Raw genomic sequence first — 14921 nt, 5'->3', positions numbered from 1 at the left:
TTTTATTATTTCTTTTGGCTGTGCCCTGCGGCACATGGATCTTAGTTCCCCTCCTAGGGGTCAGACTTACGCCCCCTGCATGGTAAGTGCAGAGTCTTAATCATTGGACCACCAGGGAAGTCCCCATCAGTTAGCTCTCAGTATATGTATTTTGAGTGTTCCAACCTCCTTCAGAAAACCCAAGCCTTTTATTTGATTTCACATGGTTCTTTGCCCTTGGGTGTTAATGTCATTCCTGGTATCATCAGGAAATGTCCTGAGAGGAAGCCACACGATTCCTTATGGTTGTATTCTATAGCAAGTGGAATTTTTTTTTTTTTTTTAATACCTGAGGAGGACTTGATCGCTGAGGGTTCTGAACTTGGACAGTCATCCTGAGTGTCCTTAACGTGGAAATCTATATCCTACTGTTTAAACTTTAAGATGATCCCTAACTGGCTTAAAGTCCTCAACCCACAGTGGAGGAAAACGTTGCAAAAAAAAAAAAAAACAAGGTCATGCTACATTTTTTTGGTAAGCACAGGAATCAACATAGAGATGTTATATAACTTCTATTTATATCCTCCTTGCTCACTATGTGCAGGCAGACAAGAGTCGCTGAGAAGGGATTTAATGAGCTCTCTGGGTTTGCTCACCTTCCTGAGCTGGTAGGAACCAGCTTGTTCTCAAGTGCGTCAGCAAAGAATCTGCCTGTGGGTGGGCGGCCAGGGTAGGTGGACAGACTTGTTGCCATGGTGTTCTTTAATTCCCCTGTCTCTCAGCCATCTCACTCCCCCCTTCCCTGACTCCTTCCTCTCCCTCCTTTTCTTTTCTTTCTTTCTGTCCCCCTGTCTATAAGCTGGCTTGTTTCTCACACCTAACTCAGGATCCTTGGAGCTGTCCCCAGAAAGAATATTTTCCTTTCCCCCTAAGCATTCCCCATTGTGTGGCTCTAAGATATCAGAAAGGTTTTGCCTCCGGTGTCTTTTCCCCACACCCTCACCTATTTCTCTTCCTAGGATTTTTTTTTATTACCAGCCCCTTCATTGAGGCACCTATGCTAGGAGTCTTCAAGCTCAAACAGTAAGGAGCTTTCTCGTAGCTATTGGGTTGCCCATGAACCAAGTGGATTCCATTGCCAGTTGCCCCAGAGAAGGAGGGCGGTCGGCATTTCCATCATCCCCCTTTGTGCTCTTGGCCTGGGTAGGGTGAAGTCTCCTGTCTCATCTAGCACATTATTAAATGGAACCGCATGAAAACAAGAGAATGTGTTTGTCCCATGGTTGATAATTCTTGGAGCTCAGGCAACATCTGTTACCTGAAGGTGTCGATTATTCAGCCTGCCTTTAAGAAACAAAGAAGTGGCTGCTCCATCCAGTTCTCAGTAGGGAAGCAGAACTGGCCTTCTGAGAAGCCCCAGGGGTGCCCACCTGTACCCAGCTACTCTGATGGCTTTGCCTGTGCATCACATTCTCAGCAGAACCTAGGTATTTAAAAGATGTGCTTTCAGGAGGTTATAATGAAATTGTTCTTAGAAAAGAATAAGTAGTTCCCATGAGGACAGGCTTAAACAAACAAACAAAAAAAACAGAAAAGCCAAAACCCACCCCTGCCTTGCCCAAGAGTTGTGCAATCCTTAATAGTAGTAGCCTGTTTGAATAATCAAAGGCCAGCTGACTTCCCCTTAGTAACTTCTGTTAGAGACATCTGCATAAAATATCCCCGGATTCCAGACCAAGAAGGTAACTTTTTTTTTTCCCCTCTGAGTAACTGGAGGGACTTTCCCTTTGGAAGGCTTCCAGCAGAGCTAACTTCATGGTTGAGAATATTTTCTCATTAGAAAATAGGACTCCAGTGGCTAGAGTCCTGACATGGGGGCATTACAGACACGTCACACGCAAGCCCGGACCCAGAACCTCTCAGAACAACCTCCATGACATCCGTAGCTGTCTACGACCCTTGGGCACAACCCTCCTGCTCCCTGAGTGATCTGTGCCCACGTGCGCTTCCTGCGTCCTCCGAGTTCCTTTGTGAAAGTGTCAGAGCCTCCCTGATGGCTCTCCCAGTTTCCTTTGTCTGGGTTTTACACTTGTCATCAAGATGTCCCAGACGCCGAAGTGGGGAGAGTCCTGTAAACCATCTGACGTCTTCAAGCCACTTGTTTCCCTTTGAACCCAGGACTTAAGAAATTTTTTTGTTTTTTAATTGCTGTTGGAGGAGGCTGGTTCTTCAGTTGCCCTCACCATACGGTGTTTGAGAAATGTGTTTTCACTAGCCCGCCTTGCAACACAATCCCGCAGACTGTTCAGCCCTAGGCTCGTAGCTGTGAAGTCAGGGGCGGGAGCCAGGTTATGAGATAGCAGGTCCGCGAAGGATTGTCCTTCCAACCCCACAGTTAAAAATGCAAGTGTCAGCGGGGCAGAGCAGTTAACAGTTAACTAGATGGATTAGGGTCAGCAGCAGCCCGAGCCCATCACAGAGGCCTGGGCACAAACCTGATAAGCCTCTCAGAGGCTAGAACGCCACATCAGCCTCCTTCCGCTGGTCTTTGGCATTCGGCATTTTCCCCGCTTGGCAGGACTTTGAGCTTTCACGGACAGGGACCTTCTGGTGATTGAGTTAAACTTCAGCTGCCAGTAGCTGCACAGCTCAACTCGATTTCAGTCTCTCAGGACTGCCCCTCCCTCGGAACTCTTGGGCGTTCACTAAGATAGCAGGTCTTGATGGAGGATGAAGTGGCTGTGAGACAGTCCAGACCGAGGTCACGTGGGGCCTGCCCTCAAGGAGGTTCCAGTCTAGCAGGGGAGATGGATTATAAGCCCATTAACAATGAAATATGTAAATTGAGAGACATGTGAAGAGGGAAGCAGCCAGGATGCAGAGCATCACAGGAAAGCCATTTAGATGGTCAGGGGAGGTTTCTGTAGGGAGTTGCACTGATGCCCAGACCTAGCAGTCGAGAAGAGACCTAGGGGTGTGAGGAACAGAGGCAGGAATGTTCAGACAGACGGGTTGGCATGGGCTTGGCATATTGCAGGAACCGAAGGAGGCCAGTGTCATTGGAGCATGAGCTGGGGAAGGAATGGGGGTGCACGCAGGGCAGGAGACTGCTGCCTGACCCAGGAACTGCACTTGTCATCGGGTGAGCGGCTCGATTGGGTGGTCTCAGCGGCCCCCGCCAAGCCTTGTCAGTGCTTCTAAAGGCTCCACGTTGGCTTGGCTGTGACCTGCTTGGATACATGTCACTGATGCCAGAGCCATGATCTGTGAAGCAGCACTTAGCGCCGATGAGCACTGGGTACTCTCGTCCCGCCATCCCCATCCATCTGGCCCTCTGTACGTTTAACTCGTGGATCCCCAGGATGTTCTCTGCTGGCCCTCATGGGCCAGTCCCCAGTGAAATGGGCCTGCAGGTTTGGGAGGAAGGGAAGCCCTGGAGCGTATGCGCAGGGTTGTGACCGGAGAGGTCATTGGATGGAGCGGAGGACAGCAGGTGACGATTGGCCCTCCATCAAGAATGCGCTTGCTTGGCTGGATATTTTGCTATTTGCCAGCCATCATCCTTGCCTCCGGTGGGCCAGGTCTATTTACTACTTTTGGATTTTATGGTCCAGTGGGTGGGTCACAGTTGGGTTTCTTTAGAGCAGGGAAGGGAACGTGTCTGGTTAGAATACCTACCAGGTGCAGGCCCGGTGCTGGGCTTCCACTATGGTAGATCCTAACTCCATCCTCCCGGCCTCTCGGTGGCACTTCCCCTTCTCCTTCCTTGGTTACAGATGAGGAAACGGAGGCTGCAGGTTAATAAATGCTGTGTCCACACCTGCCCATTTCTTCCACCAGCCTCATCCATCTGTTTGGACCTGAGTGTACAGGACACGAAGTCCATTGTCTGAGTCCCTGCTGCTCTCTGTGCAAACACAGAGAACACGTGTGCAAAAGATGCTTCTTGACATAAACATAAGGCTCAAGCTGGATGCCCTGGGGGAACCTTGGTGCTTTTAGGGCAGGAAGTCAGTCAGTGTTGATTCATTGGCCCGCAGATACCCAGGATGGAAGTCAGACCAGAGAGCGAAGGTCCTACTCTGTGACCTGTATGTCAGTTCTTTCTTAATTGGAGTATGATTGCTTTACAGTGTTGTGTTCATTTCTGATGTACAGTGATGCGAATCAGCCATATATATATACGGGTATCCCCTCTGTCTTAGACCTCCCTCCCAACGCCTCACCATCGCATCCTTCTAGGTCATCACAGAGCACCCAGCTGAGCTCCCCGTGCTGTGCAGTAGCTTGCCACTAAGTCCTTTCTTGCTAACACAGATGGAACCCCCAACTGAAGTGGGAAGGCATAGTAGCTGAGTGGCCCCCAGGCTCTGGGCAGGGGGCCACCTGAGCCCTCCTTGGCTGATGCCCAGGGCGCGTTTCTTGGTGATGGAGTCTCTCCAGCAGCTCTTGCATCATTCTTTTCGGGTCTCGCAGTACACATTGGAGGCTCGCTGAGAAGGCCTCCGTCCCCCAGTCACAGACCCCACGGTGAGGCTGTCGGCGAGCTGGCACAGGACCCAAGGGTGTCACCTGAACCCCCACAGGGCCGTTTGGTTGAATCACAGAGTCACCCCTGGAGGGGACCCTGGCCCCAGACACACACTGGAGATGGATTTTCTTAATCTCTAGTTGAGTAGAGGTGCATGGAACGAGATTCTAGAATGTCTTGGGTTTTCACAAGAGTCCTTCCTGGGGTCTCACCAGACTCTTGTTTGCTTCAGCGGCTTCCTTTTGTGTAAGCCGCACATTGACTTGAAGAGTAACCAACACACTGCCTTGCTCTGCAGAAGATGGCCTCTGTCCAGGCTTGGCAGGTCAGAGGAGTTGAAACATGCTGTTTATCTCTGAGTTATCAAGAGACGGCTCTACAGTTTGGACGAGGGAGCAACTTTTTTCAGAAAAATGAAGTGTGGATGTCTTTCCAACCCATACTTAGTACACTTCTTCGCTTCCTTCTCTACTGTTATAAAGTTTATATTATTCCTGAACTCATGAATGCTGGCAACATCTTCAGAGATGTAGGTGAGCTGAGACTTGTAGATGTTTACCGGTTTAAACCCATCAAACCTTGCTAAAAAACAGCCACCTTAGAGTGAGTAGTCATTTATATCAGGGGTACGTTTGATTCTTAATGTCCACTTCACTCATTATTAGATTCTTTTCAAACATCATACTTTTCCTGAAGCGTCAAGCATAGTTGAAAATACCAGAAACACCGTTCATGTTGAAAGACTTGGGCCTTTCCGAGGGGGTAGGGGGCGGTGTTTGACACCAAGTTTGTGTTCTGCATTTGGGTGTACTAACTTGGGGAAGTGGAAGCTAAAACATTTATCTCTGTGCCTAGCAGAAGCTGAGTGGCTTCTAGAACTAGTGAGATTCCAGCTGGATTTTTATTTTCTTTCACTTCCTTCGTTGTGATGGTTTTGGGAAATGCTCTCCAGGGTGTTTTTGCTGTCATTCTGCAGGCCGTCTTGACCTACCAGTCCCAGCTGGGATTGTTTATCTTTGGATGTTTTGGGGATACTAGGCTTTGGTCATCACGTAACACCCAGCACGTGAGCCAGTCCACTGTCTTACCTGCTGACTTCTCTCCTTGGGAAGTGGTGTTGATAGATTCCACGCCCCTACTGGAGTCGTTTCCCATAGTTATCAAACTGTGCTTCACGTTGCATTTTGTAACTGCAACCTTGATGGACCCCAGCCACGTGGTGCACACGGGCAGGTGGTAAGAGTCGTGCTTTTCAGATAAGAAGCCCAGGGCACAACTGCAGGTAAGCAAATTGCCCAAGTTCACCTGGCTGGTTATCAGGGAGCACTGGCTACAGTTTAGGTTTCCAGACTTGCAGTTCTCTGGGCTCCTCTGCCTGAAGCACGTGTGTTTTATCACCTAGTTCCTGGTGCATGATCTGTGGGTTTTGATCGTTGTCAAGGCTTTCTAAGAAAAGGATTCGAGACCTAGAGTGATGACAACAGTTAGGTGAATCGTCTGTAATGCCCAGCCCTGGCAAAGCTTCATCTAGCAGAAGGGGCTTGTTTCGGAGCCCATCTTCACAAGTGCATCAGGCTTCGCAGGAAACACAGGCATTCACACATGTTCCTACCACGGCTATTCTTTACTGTGAAAGGAGTCCGTGTCTGTGCAGCTGAGAGACTTAGGGTGGTAGGTGGGGAAATAGATTATAAAAAGCCAAAAGGTGTTTGGAGTTTGACACACTCCTGCTCAGGGGAGAGGTGCTGAACGAAGCAGGGGAGCTGAGAGCATGGGCTGAGGCATCAGACCAATGGGGCTTGAGTCCTGGGCACCACCACCGCTTCCCAGCTGTAGGACTTGACAAGTTATTTAGCCTCTTTGAGCCTCAGTTTCCTCATCTGTAAAGTGGGGAGAGTGATAACCCCTACCTCCTGGGGTAGTTGCAAGGGTTAAATGAGATACTGTGTACAAAGCACTTAGGCAGTGCCCGGCAAACCATAAGCCTTAAGTTACCACTCACTGTAATTTACAAATCAGGGTCCCCAGGAAGTGATGAAATCTCGGATAACCACGGGGCTTGGAAGAGAACCCCACAAGGTAAACCCCACACCTGGGTAGCCATTGCTGTCACTCTTCACCCGCAGGACCTCTGTTTGAGCTGGACAAGAATGGGCTGCCCTGTTTGGAGACCCCAGGGCCAAGACTGAGGTGCGCATGTGCCGGAAGCACATGGAAAAGAGAGAAATCCAGGGAGGAATTTCCAGCAGCCCTGGGAAGCTCAGGGATTCAGCATTGTTCAGCAGGTCACATTTTTCAAATTTTTGCCCTTAGCCTGAGAACTTAATTCATTCTGCAGCAGATAAATGAGCACCCAGAGTGAAAGTCATGGGCTGTGTCACTCAGGGACATGGCCCAGGCAGTCAGATAGAAAAGCTGATTCTCTGGAACCTCGGAAGGCTCAGTGGGAGGCTTTCTGGACGGTGAATGACTGCAGGGTGAAATACTTTCTTCTGGGGAAGGATCCGAGTTTCGAAGCTGTACCAGGAGCACAGGGGACTGCTCCCTCAACCCTCCCCCCTCCCCCAGGCCGGGCCTAAATCACATCCACCTCTGCTTCCTTTATCTGAGATGCTCATAAAGGGCTCCTCCCATGTCCCTGCAAACTTCCCAGGAGGCTCAGTGGCAAAGAATCCGCCTACCAATGCGGGAGATACGGGTTCAGTCCTTGGGTTGGGAAGATCCTCCGGAGGAGGAAATGGCAACCCACTCCAGTGTTCTTCCCTGGAGGAGTCTGGCAGGCTACAGTCCATGGGGTCGCAAAGAGGCAGACACAGCTGAGCAGCTGAGCACACACACGTGTCCCTGCAAGTGTAGGCTGGCTGGCTGTGGGTTCCAGGGTACGAAGACTGTCTCCCCCACTACGCCCGCCCCACCCCAAGTCTCTGAACTCTGGGGAAGATGACTTTTCAATAAGGTGCTCAGTCGCTCACCTTCCCTGGTGTGTGTCCAGCACCTGGGGAAGGCCCGTGTCTCCCCTTTTTCTCTCCAGACAGACCCCATCCTGCACAATGCGACCGGGCCGTGACCTCTTGCATCTCAAGAAAGACATGCCCCCACCCTCTCCTGCACACTTCCGGCCTATTGTCTAGTGGAGCTGCCAGCCCTCCGCTGGTCCCTAACTTTGGGTGGCCTCTGGTTTCAGAAACTGGGAGGGCTTGTCATAAATCACACTCTGTTTCTTTGTAAGAACTTGGCTGGGCATAGTAGGTGGCTGCCAGGCTCATTAAGAGATGTCTTAACTGTTTTCAAGAGTGATCTGAAAGGGCGGTTTCCTTATTATTTTCAGCTGAAGAGCTCATTCCTGAGTCCCATGCAGCTCGGGCAGCCCGAGGAGGGCAAACTGTGTCCACTTGACATTTATCCCAGATTGGGAATGAAACTCAGGTCGGGTGTCACTCACCCACCCCCAATCCTGGTCAAGGGGACTGACTTGAACTCAGGAGACATGGTTTTCTGTGTTCATTTTCGCTCTGGGCCTCAGTTTCCTCCTCTGTAAAAGATGGAGGGCTGGACTAAGTGGGTAGTTTCCAAACAGCGTTCTGTGGAACCGTGGAGTTGCAAGGAGGATTCCAGTGGTGAGATGGGGTCCTCCCCGCTCTGTCTCAGGCTGAGCAGTTGTGCCTGTATCTCTCTAATACCTGGTCCTTACCCCAGTGTTAGGGGAAGGAGGAGGAGCGAGTTTCCTTGGTGGGAAAAGCATCTGGAAGTGGCTGACATAGGGTGCTTCCAACTTTAACTTTCTCTGATCTGTGGTTTCTTTTTTGTGGTGGTGGTTTTTAAACCCAGCTTACAATGGCCATACCTAGATCCCCGCCCCTCCTCTGTCCTCCAGAATTCCCATGTAGGTGGTCACTTTCTCACCTAGTCCAACCCCGACTACCTTCCCTCAAGCCCCTCCAAACATGTACCTGTTGTCTGTGATGTTGGCACTGGTGTGGGTCTGCCCCCAAACCAGGCTTTTCTTTTTTGGAGTTGCCTGCCGCCCCCTGGGACTGGTGTTCTGTATGATCATTAAGAAGGTAGGTAGTGGAGATGGCACTGAGCACAGGGGCAGCGAGCCAGCGAGGCTCTGCCCCCTGTCAGCTGACCTCTCCCGACCCCAGCTCTCCTGCCTCTAAAGTGATTATGAATGATGGATTTATGAATGATGGTATCTATCTTGACAATCTCCTAAGATGCTGATAAGACAGCTTATGTGAAAAGGGCTTTGGAATCTAATGTGATTTGGAGATGATCAGGGAGAGGAGGAAAGGGCGGTGGTGAAGAGAGATGGGCTATGAGGGTGTCAGACTCAGATCCCTCTGCTGGGGAAGGTAGCCTCTGAGGGTGGCCCCCAGTCTGGACCACTTTGACCAAGTTCTCTAGCCTTCTGGAAGCAAAGCAGTTGCTTTTTCCATCTCTCTTTTCATTGTGATATGACTTACATACAATCATATGTATAGATTTTAAGTGTAGAGTTTGATCAGATTTGACAAATACCATCAGATTTGGTCATATTTGTGTGGCTTCTGTAACAAATCACTAAAAATAGCAAATTACTAAAATCTTACTAAACTGCTAAAATTACTAAATCTTACAAATTACTAAAATTACTTTCAGCAATAAGTTACTAAGAATAATAAATTACTAAAATCTTAGTGGCTTTAGACAGCCAGATATTTTATCTTATAAGTTCGACATAAGTCTTAACCAGACTAAATCAGGATTCAGCAGGGGAGGGGCCCCAGGGGGAGGGAATTTGTTTTCCTGTGTTTCCCAGTTTCTAGAGGCCGCCCACAGCCTGTGGCCCCTTCTTCATCTTCAAATTTCAAAACCAGCCACGCTGAGTGGAGTCCTTCTCATACTGCATCCCTCCACCCTCCTCCTCTACATTTCTTTTTCTTTCTTTTTTGGCTACACCACGTGGCTTGTGGCATCTTAGTTCTCTAACCAGGGATCAAAACCGTGCCCCCTGCATTGGAAGGGCAGAATCTTTAACCACTGGACCGCCAAAGGAGTCGTACCCCTCCTCTTCTACTTTTAAGCACCCTGGTGATGACACAAGCCCTTTGAATAATCCAGAATCATCTCCCAGTTTTAAGATCAACTGATTAGGAACCTTAGTTCCATCTACAACTTCCTTCCCCTTTGCCATGTAAGCTGGCATGTTTTATAAGTCCCACAGATGAGAGTCCGGACGTCTTTGCAGGGCTGGGGGGCATTCTTCTATCTGCCATACCTGTGCAGCCTCCATCCCAATCAAGACATTGTCTTCACTCCAGAAAGTTCTCTTGTTTCCCTTTTGGCCACTTCTCACTCACCACCCACCCCCCTGCCCAGAGGCAGGCAGTTTTGCTGTTACTGACAACTCATGCACTACACTAGTTTTATTTGGAAGGGTTACCTCAAACCTGCTGGGTGGAGTGCAGTGAAGTTTGGAGAAGTGAAACAGTCTCTCCGTGACTCTTGGTTCTAGGTTTGGGGAACAGTGCGGGAGGGGAGAGCAATTCATTGAAACACATTCGAGGAGAGCAGTGGGCAGGTAGCCATGAAGAGCCTGAGGGGGTTGGGAGCCAGTCCCTGCCTGCTCTGGTCCAAGGTCCCACCTGCTTCTGGAAAAATGGTCCAGAGGAGGGCGCCCCTTTCCCCTCCCGGGCCCTATGAGGCCCTTGTGACAGAAGGAGGTGGAAGGAGCAGGTCTGTGAACGGTGTACAGGAGCTGAGCTCACCGCCTCTGGGTGACACCAGGCACAGCCTACCCCAGGGAGGCGAGGGGTGAGTCTTAGCTCCTCTGCATGCCGTGGCTTTCACTTCTCCTGTACAAGGTCCTCTCCTTCCAGCATGTCTGCTGAGCTTCCCACTCAAGAGACCTGAAAGTTCTCCTCTGTCCTCCCCTTGCTGCTCTGCCGCCCCCAGCGCCCCGGCGTCCTGGGAAGATGCTGTGTGTCACAGCGCCAGCATCTCAGGGGTGCTCCCACAGGAGGCACGTTATCTCAAAGACCCAAAAGCTTCTCCTGATTTCTGAAAGGAGTGATAGTAACAACTTCTTCATTGGAGACGGGCGGTGGAGGGTGTTAGGTGACAGGCACAGAGGTTCACTCACGCTCCCAGCCCTCGTCAGGTCAGCCATCGGGAGTGTCACTGTGATTAGCTTGCTGGGTCTTCGTAACCATTCATGAAGGGCATACCCTGTTATGATGCCCATTTGGTAGATGAGAAGATTTGCATTTCAGAGATGTCGTCACTTTCTAAGGTGGCACTGGCTTGTAAGCGGTGGAGCCGAGGCCTGTTCTGACTCCGGAGGTTGTTCTCACCACTGAGCCCCTCAGGTGATGGCTTTGCTGTGGCTTTTTCTCGTGATAGTTGGTTAATGGTGGTGCAGAACCAACTCATTCTGTGGGCACTGTGCTAAGCGCTTGGTGTGCACCTCAGCAGCCTTTCTGCGTGGGTTCAGAGAGGTTGAGTAACTTGCTCAGGGTCCCAGAGCTGGTGGGTAAGGGACCCCAGCCTCAAACCCTGGAGGTCCAACTGGAAAGCCTGCCCTACTAACCCTCCGTTAAGATATGTTTCCTTCCACTGAGGCACTGGTATGATCTCTCTCCTCAGTTCTTGCTGCGAGGCATCATGGGGTTTGCCTGTCTTCAGTTTTTTGATGTCCAGTGCCCGAGAATCAGCTGGGTCTCCCTTCGCATCTTCTAGCACCATCCTTGTTTGACATCAGTTTTCTGGGCTTACTTGTATCACCGTACCCCACTTTACCATTTCACTGACCACATTTTGTTTACAAAGCAGCGTCAAATCCTTGAGGGACTGAGGACTGTTACAAATAACGCAAAATAAATACACTGGCCATTGCAGAAACATATATAGAAGCATGTAATCCTCTGTATCTTGCCGTCCTCTCATTTTACCAGAGGCCTCCTTGCCCTGACCCTGTCCAGTGACATCTGGCTGGATGCGAAGCAGTGTTTGTAGTAGGTGTTGGGTGTGCACTGTTACACTCTTACAGGTGACAGTCGGTGGGCTTTGGCTATTCACTGACTTAAAGTGCATTTGTTTTCCTGCATGACCAGATTGCCCACAGATGTTTTTTAAGTTGCCTTCATACCATGGGAAGACAAATGGGGCAGCAACTGAACTTCATTGCCCTGAGCAGCCACCTTCCCGCAGTCTCCCCGTGACCCCTGTGGCTGAGATGTTGTGTGACGTCTCTGGGAGGAAAATGTCATCACTGTGTTTGGGTGGCTGTCGGTTGAGGTCTTTCTTAGTCCCCTGCACATCTCCTTTTGTTTGTCTGCAGACACATCGGCTCTCAAAGAAGTGAACAAGTAGAACTTGCTTTTTCACGTGTGAGCAGTTTTCCAGAGTGAACATATGTTTTCCTTACCAAGCTACCAGTTTCACAGGGCACAGACTCCTTTTTGTTCATTGTTGTTTCTCCTCTAACAGGCATAATGCCCAACTCATGACAGATGTGCAGTAAATAGCGGGTGGCGGACGGATGGATGAGTGGATGGAATACTGGTTGGATGGATGGGCAAAAGAGAAACCTAAAAATAAAGGGCAGTGGAGGGCTTCCCTGGTAGCTCAGTTGGTAAAGAATCCATCTGCAAGAGACCCCAGTTCGATTCCTGGGTGGGAGTGATCCCCTGGAGAAGGGATAGGCTATCCACTCATGGGCATCCCTGGTGGCTCAGTTGGTAAAGAATCCACCTGCAATGTGGGAGACCTGGGTTCGATCCCTGGGTTGGGAAGATCCCCTGGAGGAGGGCATGGCAACCCATTCCAGTATTCTTGCCTGGAGAATCCCCATGGACATAGGAGCCTGGTGGGCTACAGTCCATGGGGTCTCAAAGAGTTAGACACGACTAAGCAATTAAGCACACACACACGCATACACACACACATAAGCACACACGCGTGCATACACACATATAAGCCCACACACACATAAGCACACGCGCGTGCACACACACACAAGCACACATGCATGCATACACACAAACACACATACACACACACGGCAGTGGGGCACGTGAAAGCCTGGAGCTTGGCTTAAAGAGCAGGAGTGATAGAGGGTGGCACACAGAATGATAAGGCCAAGCAGGAGGCAGGCAGGGGGTTGGAAACTGGCATTTGGGAGTGGCTGAAGAGAAAATGTTAAGACCAGGGAGCACAGGTAGGAGGCCTGTATCCTGTGTTGTACGTAAGAAACAACCAGAGGTGAAGAACAGGGAGAGGGAGAAGGGCAGGAGTGAGCAGAGCTCTGTGGGCAAGAGACACGGACATCTGTCAGTGTACCATGTGGACTAGTGGCTGGAAGGGGGGCCACAGTGGCTCAAGTTGCGTGTTGGCAGATGGACACGCCGTGGCTTTCGGGGCGGCGGGCTGCTCAATCAGGCTCAGGGTGTGCGGGGGTGAGAGGTGGAGGAGTCGAGGGGCTTTGTGAGGCTGATAAGAGTTTGTTTTTTTCTGGGATTTCAAGCTTAGGGTTACCTTCTGTAGGGAAGTGCCATCTCTTCAAATGGGGGAGGAAGTGAAATTGGCAGAAAGCTCCAACCCGGAGAAGCAAATACATTGTTTGGAGCTTTGTTTTATTCCTCTGGAAATTGACCGTATTGTATTTTTATGTAAATAATCCACAACAGGTGGTATTTGCAAAGGGGTGAAAAGAGAATGCTCGTAAACGAAGTTGAGACACCATATTGTGTTTTCACATCAACAATGTATACTATTGCTTGCAGTGGGTCCAAAAAAAACAAGTGCGTATCCAAGAGGCAGACTACCTGTTAACTGTAAGCTTGTTCCTCTCTACCTGCCCTTGAAGACCTCATTTGAAAACCACCTTTTCCATGAAGATCTTGGGATCACTCCAGACCTATGTCATCCTTGCCAGCTCTGAACATCTATAATATAATTGTCTTTGTAGCTTCTGGAGCACTTGTTACACGTTTCAGTCTTCCTTACAGGCATGTCATTGTAATCTGGTGTGGAGCCCTAGAGGGGCAGGTTGCATGTCTTACTTATCTGTATATATTCATAGGGGTTTGCAAAGAGGAGGGTTCGTAGATGTCCTTAAACATGACTGGCCGTGCAACAATTACCAAAAATACATTCTGCTTTCATTGTTACTGGAGTTGATATCTGTGTGTGTTGGGAGTTGTGCTTAGTTAGCTAAAATCTGCCCACCACCCCCTAGCAGGCTTCCCAGGCCGGTATGGCTTCTTCAGCCAAGACGTGACAGTTTTCTCTCAAAGCTCCTTGTAGACACACTCAGGCTGTCGAATCGAGTGAATGACAGTGCAAAAAACAGCGTTGAACCTCGGTCCAAACTGAGATAGGTTTTCAGGTTTTGTGTCTGGCTCTGATCCTCGTGAGGTTTTGGTGTCCTGAGTGGGATTCAGTAACTGGTGTGTCACAGTGTCGGGAAAAAAACCATGGGTTTTCCTTGGCAGCACTCCTTTTTCTGCCGGTTGACAGAAGACAAGAAGTCAGAGAAATTCTTCAAGGTTTTCTATGACCGAATGAAGGTGGCCCAGCAGGAAATCAAGGCAACAGTGACCGTGAACACCAGTGACTTGGGAAATAAAAAGAAAGATGACGAGGTGGACAGGGATGCCCCGTCACGGAAAAAAGGTAAACACTCCCCTGCTCGCAGCTCTGGGGTCAGCTGGATTGGGAACATGGGAGGAACCCTGGTTTTCCTTTCATTTTTACAGGACTTCTAGACTCCCAGATGGATTCTGACTGGGGCTTTCAGAAGAATAAAACCAGTCTGATTGTGATAAAACTCTTCCTATGTAACCTGGAAGAGTGGCTCAGTGGTAAAAGAATCTGCCTGCAATGCAGGAGACTCAGTTTTGATCCCTGTGTTGGGAAGATCCCTTGGAGGAGGGCATGGCAACCCACTCCAGTATTCTTGCCTAGGAAATCCCATGGACAGAAGAGCCTGACGGGCTACAGTCCATTGGGTTGCAAAGAGTTGGACACGACTTAGTGACTAAACAACAGCAACAACATGTAACCTGAACTGAATTCCTGCTGCTTGGGAAACTCCTAAGGTTTAATACACTAATACTTTCTTGGTCAAACCAGGGTTTTATTGGCAGGAAATCCACTGATAATCTTTTCTTGTAATTTTCATTTAATGTCCGAGAAAGTTGAGGAAGATACACACTTTAAAACAAAAGGCATTATCTAATCCTCCCTTATTTTCTAAAATATTTGAAAGTTCATGAAGCTTTTTATCCATTACCTTCCTTGAAGAGAAGTAATACTGGGGAGTGGGTAGACTCAAAAGTGCTAGAGTCAGATGGCCTCGAGCAGATCTGAGCCTTATTTTTTTAAGTTGAGGCCTGGGTTTCTCAGCCACAGCACGTGGGATATCTGG

The 14921-nt window shown here is 49.5% G+C and overlaps 1 protein-coding gene across 1 annotated transcript in view; it reads left to right on the top strand.

Annotated features, from left to right (window-relative positions):
• Positions 1 to 14921, top strand: part of ITPR1 (inositol 1,4,5-trisphosphate receptor type 1) — a 353911-nt gene that overhangs the window by 258568 nt on the left and 80422 nt on the right. The window contains exon 42 of the mRNA NM_001435139.1: positions 13987 to 14167. Within this exon, the coding sequence (NP_001422068.1) occupies positions 13987 to 14167 (181 nt within the window). The remainder of the gene's footprint in view (positions 1 to 13986; positions 14168 to 14921) is intronic.

Source organism: Bos taurus, chromosome 22 (assembly GCF_002263795.3).
Source record: "Bos taurus isolate L1 Dominette 01449 registration number 42190680 breed Hereford chromosome 22, ARS-UCD2.0, whole genome shotgun sequence".
In the NCBI taxonomy this organism is placed as follows: Eukaryota; Metazoa; Chordata; class Mammalia; order Artiodactyla; family Bovidae; genus Bos; species Bos taurus.
This window is presented reverse-complemented; position numbering and strand designations above follow the sequence as displayed.